We start from the raw sequence: 15,732 nt of genomic DNA, 5'->3' as shown, positions 1-15,732 counted from the left end.
CCTAATTATTATGTATTCTCTGTATCAGTAATAAAGTTCTATTGTTCTTGGTTACCTTGGTACATCCCTCTTTTTGAAATGGGCATCACTCACACAGTAGAATGATAAAGAATATGTATTAATTGAAAACACATAAATCACCTTCATTTTGCAGATGGTATCTTACTATTTTCCTATTATGCAGATAGATATCATTGCAAGTAGGCAGTAAAGTTCACCAATACTTATCTTCAGGAAGCAAAATTTCAGTCCTACTGTTAAACACACTAAAAATGACAATAAAAAAGTCTATTCCTCGTTTTCTGAACTGTCGGTTCCTACATCAGGGAAGAAAGAAGGATAGGTTTTGGAGCACAGGGAAGGAGAGGCAGGTCACTCAGGCTGCAGGATATAAGAGACCTGACTGATACAAGTCATCAGCAATTTAACATCCAGTCAACATGAAGATCATTACAGGGTATGATTTGCAGTGTTACATATGATTCCAGAGGAGTGACACATATCCCTGCCAGCAGAAGATAATTGCAAATTAAAACCATAAAACAAGTTATTTTACAGGAGAGTGCAAATATTGTGCAAATTTGTTTTTTTTATTTTCATGTGGAGAACTATGTTGAGGGACAACTCATGTCCTAAAGATACAATGAGAATCGCAGTAGCTTCGCCAGAGGAAGTACATAGAAGTTCTTAGCATCACTGTCATAGTATGGAGAAGTGCAAAGTCCTTTGAGGATATACATGTTTCCGACAATATATATGATTTTACACAGAAAAATAAAATTTTAATGAAATGTCATTCAGGTTCGTTCATCCCTGGACAGGCTCCTACTTGAAGGATTCATGTTGGACATTATGATCTGACTGAAGTCTTACGTTATCCAGTTGACATTATATATGTTGCTAGACAATATGTGGATTATATATACAGAAGGTGTTCTTACACTATTCAAGAAAAGTCACAGTAGGATTTCCCTACAACCATAACTATGCATGGAGCAGACGATATCTGATAAAGCAGTGCAATGGTCAGGCTTCAGTAACTGAATCATGCTCAACAAAAACAAAAACCACAGAGGATGATGTTTGTCTCCCCTCGCCTTCACATCAGATGGATCCCTGTGTCTGAGTGAATCTCTCCTTTCCAAACTGCAACAAACTATCTCTTTTTCCTCCTTGACAAAAGAACTAACAGTCATAAGATCTAGAAATTGATTCATTCTACTTTTATTGTGCCTACTGGCAATACCAGAATTTCACCTCCTGAATGTTATTGATAGGCAGCCATAAAGTATGATTGCAATTTTACTGAATAGAAGATTATGGAAAAAGTTGGAAAGTAGGTATGGAAATCAATTGTAATAAGACTAAATTAACATGAGCAGTTCTAGGCGCTAAAGTCTGGAGCCGCGCAACCGCTACGATCGCAGGTTTTAAGCCTGCCTCGGGCATGGATGTGTGTGATGTCCTTATGTTAGTTAGGTTTAAGTAGTTCTAAGTTCTAGGGGACTGATGATCTCAGAAGTCCCATAGTGCTCAGAGTCATTTGAACCATTTTTCAGCTCATCAAAAACAAAATAATACACTACTGTTTGGAGAGACGTGATTACAATCAAATTTATTCCCCATGAAACTACACAGATGATTACCATTACAGACCTGTATGTGCACTGTGACTGCAGAAATTTAGCATGGGAAAGTGCCACCACATAGTGCAAACAGAGCTGCTAAACATCATGACATGGAGTCAAAAAGCACATGATTATGCTGCTGGGGAATACTCTGCCATGTGGTTTGTAGGCACGTCCACAATGCATCAACTGTAGCTGCAAGAGGACCTGAACGAACAAGTAGGAGACCGACCATATCCCAGATGTCTTCAATGGGCAGCATTGCAGATGAACAGGCAGAGCAGGGAGGTATTGGCCTACCCTGTGTAGGCTTGTACATTCCTCTCTATGTGTGGCCAGATGTTGTCCTGATGAAATATGGCATGTGGAACAGCCTGCAAGAGGGGCGGTGACTTGGGCTGTAAAACCACCCTGATACAGTGGTAGTTATTCAGATTGTCCGCAAGATATTAGGAGGCAAAATCGCGTGTTATAAACTGTGGTGCTCAAACCATCACACTTGATGTTTGTCCACTATGCCACTCAACAATACAGTCTGTCCTATTGCATTCACCATGGGGCCATTGGATTTGTATGCAGCCATCACAGTAGGACAAGTTGAAGAGAGACTCGTCCAAAAACACTATATTTTGCCACTCAGCACACCAATGTCACGTTGCCACTCAGCATGCCAATGTTGACATTCACATGTCCCAGGCAGTCTGCAGCACTGGTGGGTTCTGATCAATGGAAGCCGATACAATGACATGCCTGCCACCAGCCCAACACACAGAAGATGGTGTCCAACTGTTGACTCAGACATGTCCACATCTGTTGCAATGCGCCAACACCACACTAACACCAATGACAAAATGGTTCTCTCTGGAATGGCCAAGTGGACAAGACAGCAGTCATATTGCGTTGTGGTCAAATATTGCAGTCCAGCACCCTGTCGATGCTGGGCACAAATGTCCTCTCTACACTAGCTGCATATGTGCCTCACTGTTGATGCAGTGTGCCCTATATGAGCCACAATGTGACAAAATGGCAGACCTGCCTCCTGGAGACCTGTCATTCTGCCTGGTTAAAACACACTATTCCGCACTGTGATGTTGGCGAGGGATAGTGGCACTTGGTTACACGTTTCCACTTGGTATAATGTATTCATACGGATTGAGTATTGCGTTAACACTATCTGTTGGGTCACACAAATGTGGGCAATGTTGGGCCTGAATAAATGAGACCTCTCTGTCATGTAAGTCACTTATTATGGTTCTGCTGTTCTACACATTCTCTACCATTGCTTGTGAGTGTTTCACTTTTTACAAACAGTAGTCTCCAAATAAATACAGATGTACAGAGTTTGAGATGCTCATGCATTAGTGATATAAGGAGACCACTAAGCAAAATTCTGTCACACAAATATCTGATAATACTCTTTATAACTCCAAGATTCTAAGTGGAACTTTAAATCCTCAACCAGCATCTCATTTGCTGTACATGATTTCAACCATTATTGAAAGGTGACTCAGATGTCCCTTTAATCTATTTTATTTCTCTATTTTAGAGGAGCCATTTCACAAAACTTTTGAATGTATTTTTTTCAAATTTTTACTTTATTTTAAAGTTTTGTCCAAAAAGCTTGATACATAATATATTTAAACATCAATCTGTATTCTATTATTAAAAAATATAGGTCAAGAGACAGCAGAGGACTTTCAATTTTCACTGTGATTTGATATTTTTTGATACTTCATTAACAGAGCTAGTCTTCCTTTGACTCAGAACATTAGGGCAAAAACCTATTGTGTAATTTTGGTTTAGATCAATCATTAAGTTTTTCTTAATTACTCAGATTACTGTCAAACAGTTAAATTTTTTTTTCCACTGATCAATTTGGCACCCTATTTTGACCACTCAGTTTTAACCACATTTGTCCATTTTTCACTCTTCATTTGCCTATGAAAATCTAAACAAAATTCCATTGTGTAATTTATAGGGAGTTTTGTTTTCGCTCTTCTCAAACATTTGACAAAAAATAAAATAATACAAATTTACAATGAGCAAGTGACCACATGTCCTATCCTTATAAAAAGACATACCCTGTGTTTATGACGACAAACCATGCCTCATTGTAAGATGATGCATGCATGAATAATTATAAGAATAATTCACAGAAACAGTTGATAAGTTCTTGTATTTCAAGTAATTGAAGACAGCAACTATATGGACACAAAAAATAGACATAATAGTAAAAGTATGGTGTGCGTTTGGTGAACCAAACAAGTTTTCAAATGTGAAAACCAACGACTGAAGACTTCTCACCGGGCAATCAAGAAATGTATGCTCAGATTTACTAGGAGTGTCATAAATACAAATATATGGACCAGGAAATGTAGTGACATGGAAGGTATACTTATGAATGTAATGAAGATTGGTGAGATATTTAGCCAACTAAACGGTTGTCAGAGGGATCAAAAAAGTTTTTTCTTAGATTCCAAAAGATAGTAAATCTTGAGTTGATGACTTAATGGAAGGTGGTAGATGACATTACAAAACATGCATGAGTAATATGGATATATAGATGAGGCCCACAACTTGTGGTAAAGTCAATGGTGAGATTTACTCAGCATTAGATATCAAATGGTTGCGATGATGATGACAATGCTATGACAAATCAGTTGAGTTTTAGTCTCTGTACTTGCTCCATGATTTTTAATCTAAACCTTGATCTGAAAGTTGTTTTATTTATCTGTTATATTGTATTAATTGTCTTCATGTATCTTACAATCCTAGTTGACGAGTACGTAATTTTGGATTCTTCTTGTGGCTGTATTAAATTATTGTCTATTCTGAAAAAGTGTTTGGGCTATTCCACTCTCCACTCTGTGAAATAATATCATTTAATAAATTACTTATATCTGGATTTTTTTAGCACAGTGTGGATACTATATAAACAAGAACTATTCATTTACAATACCTGCATTTCTCAAAAGCACTTAGTATAAAACAAAGTACATTGTTTTTGTGGAGGAACTGCTCTATGGGTTGCATCATTATGTGTATAAAGAACTGTCATAAAGGCAGTTTCTGAAACTATTCATCTACAATGAAATAAACAACCACGGGTGGTGGTGCTGAAGTTACAATGTAAGTCCATATATGGGAGTCGCAAAGTTCAAATTTTTGTCTGACTAATTTAATTTAAGTACAACAAAAAGACTCTCACAATTAAAGTGTGTGAATGTCATTTCAGCTGCCTGAGACTGCAGTCGTATATATATATATATATATATATATATATATATATATATATATATATATGTGTGTGTGTGTGTGTGTGTGTGTGTGTGTGTGTGTGTGTCTATTGTTGATGAAGGCCAATGGCTGAAAGCTTTAACTATAAGAATCTTTTTTTTGTGCCTATCTGCAACTCAACATCTCTACTATACGGTGAGTGATTATATTCCTTCTCATAATATTGTTACATTCCATCCTGGATTTTTCATTGTTTAATTTAAGTTTTCAATATGACAGGATATTTTACATATGACAGAATAGGTCCCTAAAAAGGCCAAGACTGCTTCTTTTTTAATTCTTTTCCAAGTTAAAATACATTCCATCTCTAATGATTTAGCTGGCCGCAGTGGTCTCGCAGTTCTAGGCGCGCAGTCCAGAACCATGCGACTGCTACGGTCGCAGGTTCAAATCCTGCCTCGCGCATGGATGTGTGTGATGTCCTTAGGTTAGTTAGGTTTAAGTAGTTCTAAGTTCTAGGGGACTGATGACCACAGCAGTTGAGTCCCATAGTGCTCAGAGCCATTTGAACCATCTAATGATTTAGATATTTTTTTTTAGACTCGTTTGTTGCAGTTCTCAATGTTGGCTAACATTGTGAATGTCTCTTAATCTCTGCAGAAGTACTATAGCCCACATTCTTTTGAACCTCTTAATGGTAGTCTCCATCTACAATTTTTACCATGCACACTTCCCTCCACTACCGACTTAACAATCCCTTAATGGCTGAGGATAATCAAGATGCATCACAAATTTATTTTCTTTTTGATTCATTAAGTACCTTTTCATTAGTCATCTCATCTAGCCATCTAATCTTCAGCAGTCTTTTGTAGCACCACATGTGGGTATTGCTCTGTTACTGGACACTTTCTCTTCCAGTAATTTCAGTAAAATGCACTCCCAAATTTTTGGTGAAAGAAGACTAATTCTTCTCTTTATTTCTTTTTTGTTTTGTTTTAGAAAGTGTAGTATGAAATATATTTAAGAATTAGAGCAGTAACATAATATTTTTTTACTATTATCTTTCACAGAATTTAATCATAGAATTATATTGAAAATTAACTTAAGATGTGATTACATGATCAATACCTCTTTACCAATACAGTAGTCAATAGTGTATCAAAAATATCTACAGATCATCACAGTAAATTCTAAGTATACATCCAAAAACTATAAACAAAACTGTCCATAGGAAACCATTCCACTAGTCAACAAATTCTCAGAGAAATCACTGGGACATACAGTGCCAAAAACCCACAAATCCCAGAGTTTTAGCAAAGGATAAGCTGTTATGAAGAACACATAAAGTTGTGTATTCATGCCTTTTTACCAAAGTAAAAAGAACATTCTTTATGTTTAAAATCCATAAAATAAAAGCCCACTGATGATGCTGCAACTGCAGTGAAACATGTTTGGGATACAAAACAAAACTGTGTTTTGCTAAAGGTGGACCCGATCCAAAAACATAAGTATTGTTAAAGCAAACAAGGACAAAAGAGCTTCAACCTCAAGATGTGTTAACAATAAAAAGTTGACTAAAAATCAGCTTTAAATTCATTTTCTTTGTAAAATGAGTGATGTTTTTCATATAAAAACTGTACCACAGAAAAATTTTCCGTTTACGTTTACTAATTAAAGTTCTGATTTCAAGAGATAGATGAGGTCTCATCTCAAAGATGGTGTCCAGGAAATGTCCTCTCTTCATGATATTGGCCCTACTCCAGGAGGGAAAATCAGTTTTTGATAACCAAGAGAAAGTACTGACTTTGAAGGTCATTGTGTTTCGTTTGCTTTTGCCAAATGACGGAAATCTTCATGTTGCATGAAGACAACATTGAATGAATGAATGTGCTCTGCTTGACTAAGATCTGTCTTCCAAAAGGATGAGATTCAGACTCATATGCTTGCAGCCATCTCTTTTTTTACTGTCACATCAAGGATTAGAGAAATAATATTTTTTATTTTTTATTTTACTATGTTTGCTTCCGAAACTCATAATACAGCTTACATTCATAAAGTTGTTTGGTGCCTCAAGACTTGTAAGTGATCAAACAGAAGCTGTTAATAAAAACAATAATGACAATGATAATAATAATAATAATAATAATAATAATAATAATAATAATAACAAAAATGCTGTTGATAGTGTGGCAATAGTGAAAAGTATGAAGGTTACTCTTGCCCTGTGAGATTGCCATCCTGTGATGTGGGGTTGCTGTCAAACTTGTCACTAATTTCACCTTTGGACAGTAGGAACTTTACTATTTGATCTACAGGCTTACTAGATTTGCTGTATCATTTCCATTGATCCGTATTATGTTATTCACAAAAAAACTTTTTATTTTTTATTTTTTTGCTTTCCCCATGTGAATGTCTCAGTTAATTCTCTTTACCATACTGACATGGTGACATGCATGCCACCCATCTGTCCAGCTTATTCTGGTGCCGTAATGGATCTGTCCAGTCTTTCTAAATGAGTACAATTATTGTTCCCAGGAGACAGTCACACATGATAAACTCAAAGCTAAAAAGTGAATCTTTGTAATTTTGTGCATCTTGCATATAACTTATCAAGAAATTATTTCTTAGACTGATAAATTTTATTACAAAGCTGATGACAAGTGAACAATTACCACAACTGTAACAATTAAAGTAACATGACAAAGATGTAATAGCATCAGTTTTGTTACCTGTGCCGCAACTGTGACTGCCACTGGAATGCGGATCCAGCCTCCACTTTGGATTGTATCAATTTTGCTACAACATCCCGAGAGTGAACATCAATTGTGCAGATAGTCATTATCTTTTGTCGATCCTGTTTTGTTAGCTCTCCAAGCAGTAATGAAATTAAAGTGCTTAGTTGCTGAATCTGTTAAAACAGTAAAGATAACATGATGCACAAAATAAGAATGTCTTTATATCAGAAATTATCCCCTTAAATTCTAAGGAAAGTGCACTGAACACTTTTGTTGCACTCCCAAACTTAATCTTTGAATAAAAAATTGTCCAAAAGACAAATGCAGTGCTGCTCAAGCAATAAAATGCTATATCTATGGACAAGACAACATTAGCAAGTTAGATGACCAAATCCCTTCTTCTTCTTCTGCTTTGTCTTTTTACCATTTCTTTATGCAGTCATCATTGTCATATAGGCTTTGGCAATGTTAGTGGCAACTATGGCCTGGATGACCTTCCTGATTCCACACTCCCATCAAAATGTTTCTGTGTACCTCCATATTCTGTGTACCCCATCTTTCTGCATCTAGAGGTGGATACCTTACCCCATCTGTCTTTACCTAGAGTAAACCACATGGTCAAGTGTGAGAACATTTTCTAGATGTTTGCGTATAGTGTATCTGAGGTGGGATATGGAAACCAGCCCAGTATTTACCTTTTAATGCACTCAGTTATCCGGGTAGATTAATTTAGAGGACCAAATGATGATACTAAAACATCTTAAGGTAGGTATCATTAACTAAAGATGTATTGTATCATCCAGTATGATAAATAATGATTTAACTGCATTATTTTTTTAAAAAATTAGTAGAACAGTGGAGTGAAGTTAATTAAGCAGAAATTTCAGATGATAAGAATTTTTATTTCCTCTTAAATTCTTTTTCTCCAACACTTTTAATTTAAATGTATCTTAAAAGAGGAATGAATTGGAGAGAAAATGGGATTAACACCTAAATCAAAGTAATGTTCAACAAGAATATGTTATTCAATCCAAACAATTAGTTATAATTAAGAAATGAAATTTGAGATTGTGCAATCATAAATCATACAGGATGCACCATGCAAAGAAAATGAACAAAGGAAAAAAGGATCAAACTGATCTGTAGTATTATTAAAATGACAACAAATTGTGAATTATTGAAATTTCTTAACAAGTAGTCACTAAGTATTTATTTCCCAACAGACTGAAATATAATCAATGAAAGTAGAGATAACTGAATAACATTTAATTGGGGACTCATCTTCCTTCTTCCATCACTTTTAAAAATGTGATAGTCTATGACAAATTACAAATTTTGAACACAAACATCTTTTAAATAATTTCTCTGCTTGGCTTCTGCCAAATCTTGTCTACTCAGAAAACCACATTAAAATTTACTGTCACTAGGTGCTGGTAAACAAAATGTATTCTCATAGTATTTTCTGTGATGTCAAGAGCTTTCATAAAGGAGATGACAAAATTTTGTTAGGGAACTGATGAGTTATAGTATTAAGGATACGTTCTGACCTGGATAAAGTCGCAGTTCAATATTTAGGAATGAAACAAAATTTACAGATGTTCTACTACATTTCTTTAATAATTTAGAACAGATTAAACCACCTCATATTTCGATGCAATACCTGAAAACAGAGACCAAATTTCAAGTGTTTCTATATACATTTGTTGTAGTGGTTAACAAGGAACAAATGTATTGAATAAATAATCTAGCATTGTCTTCCGTCAGGCACTGACAGAAAATCAAAAAGTAACTCGCAGTACCAGAATTACATTACTAAATATGTAGTAGTGTTATTATTTTTTGTTTCTCTCTATATACAATAATAATGAATAGAAGAACTAGATCTGTAACTAGTAAAAAAGTAAAGGTACGAATAGTAACTTATTGTCCTTTCACTTTTTCTACATTCTTAAGCTGCCATTTCACTTTCTGAAGCAAATATCTTCAATTTACAGAACATTTAACAGTGCTGTAATTGGCTGTCACTTATCTGACAAAATAACATGTTCAGATACTGACTGACAAAGAACCAAGTTTACTAATGCCCCTTTCAAATGTGATTAGTTTATTTGTGTTAAACAGGAATCTTTCATAGAAAAGATAGGGTCGGCAATAATGTTCATAGTAATTGTGTGAAAGTACTACCAGGAAGTCACCTTTGCCATACATTCTATGTCTTTATCCTATATTAAGTATAGGGATTGAAGTCTCTGGCATTTTCCGTTTCACATGTTTAATTTATCAAACACTTCATACAGAGCTAAAGTTAACAATTACCTCAGCACAGTACGAAAGTGGCAAACATAGAAACATTTATCAAGGCACAGAGAGGATGACTATGGATTTAAATTTGTAAGATTTCAAATAAAATCTATGCTACCTAGCAATTAGATCACCTTTCACTTATGCCATAGATTGGCGTTTTGCTAGTGTATTGTTTTCAAATGTCACCAAGAATCAAATATGCACCTACTAAATAACATAATTGATGTCTGGTCTGCAGAATGATGTTTGCTTTTCATAACTGCAATAAAATTTACTGACAGATCAAAATTTTGGACCCATATGAGACTGAATCCAGGCACTTAAAAAGTCAAGAAATTTCATTACAATATACAGTCTACATGCATGTGTAAAATTTAGTCCAGAAATAAACCTGATCCATTGTCTACCATATTTTTCTCCCAAAGATCCTAGTTAAGCTCTGTATACAAGAGAATCTCTTTGCAATTTGGGAAAGAGGTGTGAGATACCACTGCTGGCAAATTGAATCTTTGTGGTGGACAATAATTCAGACTCATAAACAGTCTTTAACTGTGTTTGTATGTTTCTCATCAATAAATTGGTTTCCTCTCTCAGTTTCATTTGTTTATCATTATTTACATTATACTGGCTCGCAACTACACGGAGTGAACTGTATGTAATCATCAGTACAAAGGGACTCTGTTCTGTCTTCAAGGTATGCTAATCCTAGAGCCTCATGGGTGTACTTCTGTAAAGTTTTGAAGAGCATAATGAAACGGCAGTTAGAAACAGAATAATACACAACACGACATGACCGAAAAAGTATTCATGCCCACTGAAACATCTATCAAGTTGGAAACCAATAAAGCACTTTCCTTATTTAGGTTTCGAGTTATCCTAATCCAATATCCAAAGTAGGTAGGATATCTTTTAATTCACAGCTTTAGCTTACCTGTTTTTTCTGGTAGTCCTTTAAAGCATTTTCATAGCCCTCCTCAAGAGTTGCAAATGCTAGATTAACTTCTGTACACCACCAGATTTGCGTACCACAAAGTGAAACTTGTGCAGGAAAATCAAACAGCCACTGATCACGTGGTTTTTCTTCATAAAGTACCACCCCTTCACCAAAGTAATGTCGGATAGATACACGCATGGCTGCCTGCAGTCTGTTTAACCATTGTTCAACCTAAAAGAGTTACTTGTTATGATGTCAGACCAAAATTATTATTTTTCAAATATTACTCAAAATAGAGTTCATATGCTTCTTAATAAATATGGGGAGTATTTGTTCTATTGTCCTTAACTTCGCTATGAAAATGGGAGAATTCATAGGATTCAATTGGATAATATTCAGTTTTATGACTAACTTACGTATCTTGATCTTCAACACTCCAAATCATTATAGCATACTATAAATAAGAACAATAAGAAACGTGAATAGTGGAGAAATTTTTTTTAAATAATAAAAAAAACATGAACAAATGAAATAAATAAAATAATCTAACATTTCAAAGTCTAGTAACTGCTTAAAACTATTGGGAAGATTTTGCAACTTTGACAGTTCAAAGAATATTTATGAAATGTAATTAACATTTTTGATAAAATAATAAACATATCCAGTAATTATCTATCCTCTTCTCTATACACACAATCCAAGGCTTCAAGTATTCATGTCTGTCTTGTCTGTTTCCTTACATAGTCTACCAATATTTTATGAGGCCATCATCAAGGTTGTTTCTAATCTAAAGAATTAGACAGTTAAAAGCCATGTGATGACAGGGCATAAATTATTTAATAAGCTTTATTTGTGCAAGACTTTTCTGCATGTATTTCATGCTGATTAGCTGCTCACCTATCTGTGATTTTAATTAATTTTGAATTGTAATATAATATTGTAATTTCAATAGCTGACATAAGCATTCTAATTCAGGCACTTTAGGAATTTACGATTGAATACAAAAATCAGTTTCTTTTATAAAGTCCATGATTTTTTATGCTTCTGTTCACTTCTGCTATTTGTTATAATTAGTCATTTTCAGTTGCTATAGGTACATAAATCCACTCACTAATCCAATGACATTTATGCTATTCTTGTTAAGTCTGACTTTCTGATTTCTACCAAATCAATAACATAGATTTTGGTGTTCAGTAAATAATTCTATATTTCCTCAGTTGGTTTTTCCCAAGCACTTTGTTGTGATATGGTTATCTGTTCAAAGACTGATTTGATGCATCTAGTCACACTAGTGTAACCTTAGCAAGTCTCTTCATTTCTGCCTGCTATTGTAACCTACGTCCACTTGAATCTGCTTACTGAAATCAACCTTAGTCTCCACCACTTTCAATACACCTGCCCCCTTCCCCCCATTACTAAACTGAAGATTTCCCGAAATTACTTTTCTCCCCTAATTTGGGATGACATCACTAAGCCTGGCAACTGGCTTAAAATACTACTTACTTGGTATTCATCGCTCAGGGAGATCTGCACTAGTTCACACATTCTCCTCCCATTACTACTCTCTAGCACTCCTTCTTGATCTTTTTAACTACCTGAGTACTACTAAAGTTGCATTTTTTTGCACTCATGTCTCTGCATTTCAGAACTCTTTTAGTTGTTTGCATACTTTTTCCAACAGACTTCAAAGCAGTGAAGCTGTTAGAGATGTCTAGACTAAAGTTAGCAGAATTGTAGCATCTTTTCAACCTCTTGCCTGTTCTGGTAGCTTTAACTACAGTCCAATTACATGCCTTATCCCTAACCTAACTAGTGCTAACTGCAGCTCACAAGTGTTCTAATACTGTTTGTGCTGCTGATGGATCAGATTTGAATTTTAAGATCAGTTGCTCTTTCTCCATAACCATGTAGTGGTAGGCACATCATCCACTAAGTCACGAAGTAGACAAAAGTGTGTGTTGACACCTATCAGCATGTCCAGGCCTCTTGCAAATATACAACTTTTTTCAATGATTCTTAAAACAATTACTGGCAATGGTTAATTTGTACTCTGTGTAAAATTCTATGTCACAGCTTCACTTTTCTTTACTTTCCTCCAGTCCATTTTTTTACAATACTTCCTTCCTCTCCTTCTCCTACTACTGAATTCCAAGTTTCCCATTTCAATTAAAATTCTGTCTCCCTTACTGTGCTAAATAATTCCTTGCATCTCACAATACTTACATTTTTCAATCACTTTATCATACATGTAACTAATGCACATTCATTCATGTGTTCCATAGATCCCATTAAGAATAGGAACTTTCAGGGATGTGGAATGAGTCAGGGTACACATTAACAAAAGACAAGGAAATCATAGAAACTTAATCTATATATTGTATTAACAATGAACTATCACTATACTGCTTAATGACAGTCATGTTTATGCTAGCAAAATTTAATTAACTAATTAGCAGGAAAGCTGCTCCCATTTCTATTAGATAAATGCTATTTATCTGCTATTGGCAAATTAATATTTACTTGATTGCAATACATTTGTAAATACTGAGCCATATTTAAAATATGCTTGTCATGTGGTTTTACAATGTACTCTGCTACTTGCAATGCAGCTAAGAGAATTTTTCAATCCTTGAATCTAGATATTCAGATAATTTGTAAAAAGAATGGCTAGTGAGATATGTGTTTAATTTTCTTTGGACTGACACAGGTTCCCAATTTCTTACTTTATTATCACAAAATTATTACTTTTTTCTCGTATTGTGATCGTGCAAATCACAATTCAGAAGAATCTGATAGTACACAAGGTGACTCCCCTAAAACTTGCACCACAAATATTGCATAAATGTAAAGTGCTATTAATGTGTAGTTTTCACAGAACAAATTGGTAATTAGGGGCTTACTTTGTTATTTAATAAACAGATTGTAATAATATTTAGAAAGTACATTTTTTGGGCTAACAGCACTTTTTTATATGGAAAAATGTCTACTGAGATTAACAAACTAAAAGCAGGATAAGTTAGAATATCAGTGGTCTCTGTTTCAGGATTCTAGTGTGAGTCACTTACGAGATATCGTATTTTCAAAAGTTTTCACACCGACACTTGTTTGAGCCATTCAACCTGATAGTTGCTAAGTATGATGTTATGTTTGCTTGCAGTGTGCCTATGTGTTCCGTGAGTGCACTGCAACTTTAGTAAGTTAGTGTGTGTCAGTCCAAGAAGTAGACTGTGAGTGGATGATGGTATTTACCGATGCAGAAAAAGTTGACATGCTCATGGTAATGGACAGTGTAGGAAGAACGCAGTTCATTTTTGTACAGTGTGTGCGGCAAGACATCCCAATGGACATAAACAATCTCAGCAATTATTTATCAGCCTCTTCAACCAGTGAAAGTGGTACTGTAACACCTACATAGGCAAGTGTCCTTCACATTTGCCATTGACAAATGTTCCATCCCTATGACATCTCTCTCCATTAAGAGTTGCACAGAAACAGTTATGAGAATCATGTTAACTTCTGTACATGGGCATTAAGACATGATTTTTGAGACATATCACGTACCTTGTTTTGTAATAAAGCCACATTTACCAATCATGCACTGGTGAAACATGCACTATTGGTCTGCTGACAATCTTCATTGGCTTCGTCAGGCGGAATGTCAGCATCCATGGAGTGTAAACATGTGAAGTAGGATAACAAACTATCAGCTCATAGGACCCTTTTTCATAGATGGAACACTGAATGCACAAAAGTATCATAGTCTCCTAAGAGGCCATCTTTCACAGATGCTACAAGACTTTTCTCTGGTACAAGCATGATGGCTGTTCCGCTGCAGTGCACCAAGTACTACAGAATGTGTTCACAAATTGTTTCCGAGTAATTAGACTGGATGCAGAGGACTTGTACCTTGGCTGGTCCATTCCCCAGATTTGATGCCTGTAGACTTTTTTATGTGGGGAAAGCTCGAAGCACTGTCTACATGGAAATACCAAATACACCCAATGATACGCAATGACATATTACTGCAGTCTGTTCGGACATCTCTGCTCGTATGCTTAGCACTTCTGCAGCAGTCATTCAATACCAGACTGGAGCGTGTATTGCTGCTTCTGGTGGTCATTTTGAACACATCCTGTGATGGTCGACAGTCTTGTCACTGATCAGAATCCACATAACTAATGTACAAACTTGTGTTCCTCTTTAATGTGTGGTACCACAGGTATTGTACAGGTACTAGTGTGGGAACTTTTCAGACTGTGATACCTCATAAACAACTTGTACTAGAATCATGCAACACACACCACTGACATTTTAATTTACCCTACTTTCAGTTTGTTAATGTCAACAGGCGTTGTTCTATTTTAAATAGTATATTTGCACACACACACACACACACACACACACACACACACACACAAAAAACGCTTTCTAAATATTATTACAATCTTTTTCCTGGCTAACAGCATGAGCCCGACTAAGCAACCCATTCTGTGAAAATCACACATCAGTAGCACTTCCCATTTCTGCAATGCAAGTTTTAGTTCAGTCACCTCATATGTACACACACAGTACAACTCAGATTATCTGTCCTTCGAATAACTGACTCCTTGAATTATCTGACCATGCCTCTCACCATCCACCTGCACTCCATGCAAAACAGCATCCCAGCATTACTGACCAATTTTACTCCTGTCACAACTTGTGTCCACCTGAGTCATGCTCCTCAGGCATGCTTAGTTGACAAGACTACTGTACTGACAGACTGTTCACTTTACTGTACTCTTTAATCTGCTGTGATCTGTGTGATCTTTAAGTTTATTATCATATCCCTTATTAATTTTAAGGCTGCAGTGTAATTTTATTAATTTATTACAGTGTGACTGAGAAGTGTAAA

General features: G+C 35.5%; 1 protein-coding gene and 1 long non-coding RNA gene across 3 annotated transcripts in view; one reads left to right on the top strand and one right to left on the bottom strand.

The window, feature by feature from the left end:
- LOC126355394 (dynein beta chain, ciliary) overlaps positions 1-15,732 on the bottom strand; it is a 677,699-nt gene that overhangs the window by 372,677 nt on the left and 289,290 nt on the right. Inside the window, exons 32-33 of the mRNA XM_050005692.1 lie at positions 10,836-11,069; positions 7,595-7,773 (exon numbers count right to left, since the gene is read on the bottom strand). Of these exons, the coding sequence (XP_049861649.1) occupies positions 7,595-7,773; positions 10,836-11,069 (413 nt within the window). The remainder of the gene's footprint in view (positions 1-7,594; positions 7,774-10,835; positions 11,070-15,732) is intronic.
- Positions 1-15,732, top strand: part of LOC126355395 (uncharacterized) — a 60,297-nt gene that overhangs the window by 19,071 nt on the left and 25,494 nt on the right. The window lies entirely within an intron of this gene.

This window comes from Schistocerca gregaria, chromosome 3 (assembly GCF_023897955.1).
Source record: "Schistocerca gregaria isolate iqSchGreg1 chromosome 3, iqSchGreg1.2, whole genome shotgun sequence".
Lineage (NCBI taxonomy): Eukaryota > Metazoa > Arthropoda > Insecta > Orthoptera > Acrididae > Schistocerca > Schistocerca gregaria.
Note: the sequence above shows the minus strand (reverse complement) of the source record. Positions and strands in the feature narration are given on the sequence as shown.